At 49.0% G+C, this 4,859-nt stretch overlaps 1 protein-coding gene across 1 annotated transcript in view; it reads right to left on the bottom strand.

The window, feature by feature from the left end:
* The window catches only part of THBS4 (thrombospondin 4), a 58,471-nt gene that overhangs the window by 14,330 nt on the left and 39,282 nt on the right, over positions 1–4,859 (bottom strand). The window contains exons 10-11 of the mRNA XM_007471975.1: positions 4,108–4,260; positions 950–1,054 (exon numbers count right to left, since the gene is read on the bottom strand). Coding sequence (XP_007472037.1) covers positions 950–1,054; positions 4,108–4,260 — 258 coding nt within the window. The remainder of the gene's footprint in view (positions 1–949; positions 1,055–4,107; positions 4,261–4,859) is intronic.

Raw genomic sequence — 4,859 nt, 5'->3', positions numbered from 1 at the left:
CGGAGCACAGGCTCCGGACGCGCAGGCCCAGCGGCCATGGCCCACGGGCCCAGCTGCTCCGCGGCACGTGGGATCCTCCCGGATCGGGGCACAAACCCGCGTCCCCTGCACCGGCAGGCGGACCCCCAACCACTGCGCCACCAGGGAAGCCCTGTCTGGCTTTTTTTAAAAAAAAAATAAATTTATTTATTTTTGGCCGCGTTGGGTCTTCATTGCTGCGCGCTTTCTCTAGTTGCGGTGAGCAGGGGCTACTCTTCATTGCGGAGCATGGGCTCTAGGCACACGGGCTTCAGTAGTTGTGGCACGTGGGCTCAGCAGTTGTGGCTCGCGGGCTCTAGAGCGCAGGCTCAGTAGTTGTGGCGCACGGGCTTAGTTGCTCCGCGGCATGTGGGATCTTCCCGTACCAGGGCTCGAACCTGCGTCTCCTGCATTGGCAGGTGGATTCTTAACCACTGTGCCACCAGGGAAGTCCCTACCTGTCTGGCTTTATTGTTTTTTTTTGTTTTTTTGTTTTTTTTTATATTACCCAGTCTTCTCACCAATATGCTTTTTCTTTCATACATTCTACAGCACTCTCTCTTCCTCTATATATTGTTTTGTTTTGTTTTCTTGCGGCACGCCGGCCTCTCACCGTTGTGGCCTCTCCCATTGCGGAGAGTAGGCTCAGCGGCCATGGCTCACGGGCACAGCCGCTCCGCGGCACGTGGGATCTTCCCGTGTGCCCTGCATCGGCAGGCGGACTCTCAACCGCTGCACCACCAGGGAAGCCCTGGCTTTATTGTTGATGGCTGTTTTGCTACATTCGAGATGCAGCTACTTCAAAAATACAATTTTAAATGGAACCCACAGAACCTCTGCCCCATATAAGATGTGGCTTTGGAAAGCCACAGAGTGAGTGTGCGTGCATGTGCGTGTGTGTGTGTGTTTCTCCCCCACTCGTCCACCTTACCTTTTTGCAGTTCCTGGCAGAGCACAGCAATTCTTCGTCAGGGTAGCTGTCAATGTCCACGTCCTTTCCGCAGATGTAGCCGTCACCAGCCCAGCCAACCCCACACTGTGAAAGGAAAACCCGTCAGGAGCCCAGGAGCTGAGCCTGGTGGGAGGCCAGGGTCCGACAGGGGCCTCTGCTCCTGTGTGTGCATCCCCAGAGGGAGGGCCAGAAAGCTTTGTTTGCAGGATTTTAAAACTGTTAAACTGTGTTTTGAATAGTCTAATGGTTCAAAAAGTACAAAGGGAGAGTGAAAACTCCTTCCTGCTCTTGCAACTTGGCTCAGGAGTCAAGGCAATCTGCTCTCATGAATACTCTCAGAGACATGCTGGGCAGAGATCAGCAAACACACGTACGTTCTTTTTCTCTTTTTGTCTTTCAGCACAATTGGTAGCACACATATAAACACTGCTCTGTACCTTGATTTTTTTAAAAAAAATTAACATTATATCTTAGAGCTCTTTTCATATTACCACATGTAGATTTGTGTCTTCCTTTTTAATGGGCACAGATATATCATACATAAAGTGGAATGCATGCACCTCAATTAATTCAACCAGTCCCCTACTGGTCGGTGTCCAGTCGTTAAAACCTTTCCCTGTCGCAAACAATGCTGCCACAAAGAATTCAAGGACATTCATCATTCTGCACATGTACTGGCTTCTTAGTATGAAATTCTTGGTTCAAAGGGTATTTGTATTTGTACTTCTGAATTATTGTCAAAATGTTCTCCATATGATTATCCAATTTCTTCTCCCAGTGGAAATCAATGCACACAAGGGTGGAGTGGCTGCTGTGGCACCTTCCTTAGCATTCTGGAGCCACAGTCGTGTCTCTGAATCTAATGGTCTTCTAGATCAATTTCCACCACGGCAGGAACCTTCCAAAGTGCTTTACCTCTACTCATATCTTTTAACAGGTGAAGATTCCCACAGGTGTAGTGCTGGGTCTGCATGTTCTCTACATTTCTGGAAAAGTCTACCCAAGTTCCGTGCCACCACCAGCTGCTGAGAGCAAGCTTTCATTGTCAGCAGAAGAGGCATTAAAATAACAGTTATTCTATACCGGACTCTATAAGCATTATCTCCAGTCCTTACAGTGATGCTGCAAGGTCATCACTATCCCATTTTACAAGAGTCGACTCAGCTCAGAGTGGCTAAGTCCCTTGCCCAAGGTCTCAGAGCTGGGACTTGAACTCAAGACTGTCCCAGTTCAATGGTTTCTGCCCCATGTATTTGGTTAACATGCACTTTGAGTTCTCCCTCTCATATTCCATATATTTGGCCTGGCTAAAGGATGAATGATAAACCCAAGAGAAAGGAAATCCTTCCATAAGCGGTGTCCTGGGTATGAGGTGGTACCTGGGAGCTCAGCTCAGGAGCAGGATAGGTGCCCGAGGAGGGGCAGGCAGAACTGCAGAAGGAACAGGAGACAAGGGGGCCTGGAAAATGACAGGGAACCAGCAAGGCAGGGGCGGGTAAGAGCCGGGGGAACAGGGCCACGGAAAAAGAAACTTTACATGAGTAAATGTTAAACTTCCTGCCCTCATTAATCAAAATAAGGGGATTTAAGACCAGTGACTTCCTAAGCTGCAGCCTGTCTGTTCTCAATCATGTGCACCCCGCTTCTGCAACCAGAGATGTAGAAGGCAGAATCCAAAGACACCCCTCCCAGTAACTACCCCTATTTCTGTTCAATTGCTTCAGCAGGGCCTTCAGAAGGCCTGGAGAGCTCAGCCATGGGGTATGGTCCTTGACTCATTTTAATGAAGAAAAGATTTCCTCTAGGAACAAGTATGTTTTTAATGAGCCATTTTCTGGCAGATTAAATTATTTTAGTAGTCACACCAAGTGTATTAATCCTTTACCATCTGTCATTGTGCCTTATTACAAATTCAAAAACACATTAAGGGGAAAAAAAACAAAACACATGAAGAGCCTCATCACCCACCATCCCAGGGGAATCGTTAATTTGTTCACAGAAAATGAGGATTTAAACATAGATATACGCTTGCCTCTCAATGGGAATAAACATGCCCCATCAACAGGAATTAGAGGAACTGTTGATTTTTTTCTCCCCCTTGAACCCAGCCCGTTCCTTCATCAGTATCTTGTTACAAATTATCTGTGTTGCTGGAGAGAGCTGGTGCCATTACAGTTATTTCTCGAACTTAGTTTTGATTCTTCTCATCTTTCCTATTTGAAAGTGATATGCCCACTGTAGAAAATTCTGAGAACATGAAGGTAAGGGAGTCTGAGTCTGAGGTATAAAGAAGAGAGAAAAAGTCTCCCAGGATCCATCCTGCCGCTCAGGGTGATCGCCATGAACCTATGAGCCCCCAACGCTAAAGGGCCTGGCTCCCTGGGGAGATGAGTGGCTGAAGACGGCTGATTGAGCAGCGCCTAGAATCCCCCATGACTCCAGGGCACGATGGATGGCAGGCATGAACCTCATTCCTCGCCAAGGGCCCACTACACACCTGCCTGGTGGGAGACCCTTGCAAGGCTGCAACTGCCCTGCCCTCTCCCCACCTCCTCCTCCCCAGGCCGGCTCCCGGGTGGGGAACTGCATGGGAAGGAGGGTGAGCAACCAATGAGCTACTCCTGAACCCGGCCGAGGGGGACACAGAGAACAGAGGGTGCTGCGGAAGATGGGAGGTTTTCCTCCCAGGGTTTATGAGAGCAGCCCACCACCCCTCCGCTGTGGCTCAGCTCCTGGAGTATGAGGCCAGATTTTGAAACTGGATGCCCTCAGGGTGAGGACAGTAAGGAAGGGCAGCCGTCGGAAGGGAGGGAAGGAGGCTCCTTCCTCTCCGGCTGCTCACTTCTTGGGCCTTCCAGAGGGGGTGGCTGGGAGCTGGGGCTCCACCACCGAGGTGCCCAAGGGGATGGTGCCGACCCACGGCCAAGAGGGAGAGAAAGAGGGAGGCTGATGGTCAGCTGGACTTCAGATTGCTCCCCACAAACTCAGCTGACTCTGTTATTACTACATCCTTTGTTTACTTTGATGGAATTGTTTTCATTCTTGAGTACTTTTACCCTGAAGCAAGTAGAAAGCTGAGAGGCGTGGTGTTTCAAATGGAAGGGGGAAAATGATAAAGCAAGTAGCAAACAACTTACCACGCATGTCACATCCCCCTGACTCTCTTCAGTGCACTGTGCGTTCACGCTGCAAGGGTTCAGTTCTGGATTCCTGCAGTTTCTTTCCATTTTGCATCCCCTCGTCTGATCACCAATGTACCCTGGTTTACAAGGCCCACAGCGATAAGATCCCTGTAAGGAGCAGAGCAAGACGGTGAGCCAGGGCCTCAGACCTGTGAGCAAAGGTATGGCGATTGTGTCTATTTTTACATGTACTCGATGATGCCAGGATGAAGTGAGCCCCATGCTTGCCTCTGCTTATGTATATGTCTTATAACACTGTGTGAGTATTGGGGGAGACACTACCAGACTGGAAGCCACAGCAGGCCATGGAGACATGAAGGAACACAATCTAAGGGAGAAGGCTGGCCAGTGAGCCACTTTGACTTGCCGGCTCCACTGTGGAGGGCAAGGAGGGAAGGGCTAAAAACTCCAGTGAAGTCCTGGGAGGTGGAGTGAGAAAATTTACTCTGGGGACAAAGAACACGGTTTGGTAAAAAAGCAAATGAGAAAATTGTTTTTAATGTTCATTTGGCTTTTTTTTTTTTTAACAATCAAGTGATAAAGGAACAGAGAAATGTCTCGGCCTTGCACCTGAGAATTCTTGATGAGGTGGGGTGCTGTGGAAGAAACCTGGCAAGTGAGCTGTCAGCTCCATTGCAATGGCACTTCCGGGGCAAGCCTGATTTCTTTCTTTTTTTTTTTTTTTTTTTCTGAGATAGTCTTTACAT

This window comes from Lipotes vexillifer, unplaced genomic scaffold (genome assembly GCF_000442215.2).
Source record: "Lipotes vexillifer unplaced genomic scaffold, Lipotes_vexillifer_v1.1 scaffold83, whole genome shotgun sequence".
NCBI classification, from domain to species: Eukaryota; Metazoa; Chordata; class Mammalia; order Artiodactyla; family Lipotidae; genus Lipotes; species Lipotes vexillifer.
The sequence above is the reverse complement of the archived record's forward strand: the minus strand, read 5'-3'. Positions and strand labels throughout refer to the sequence as shown.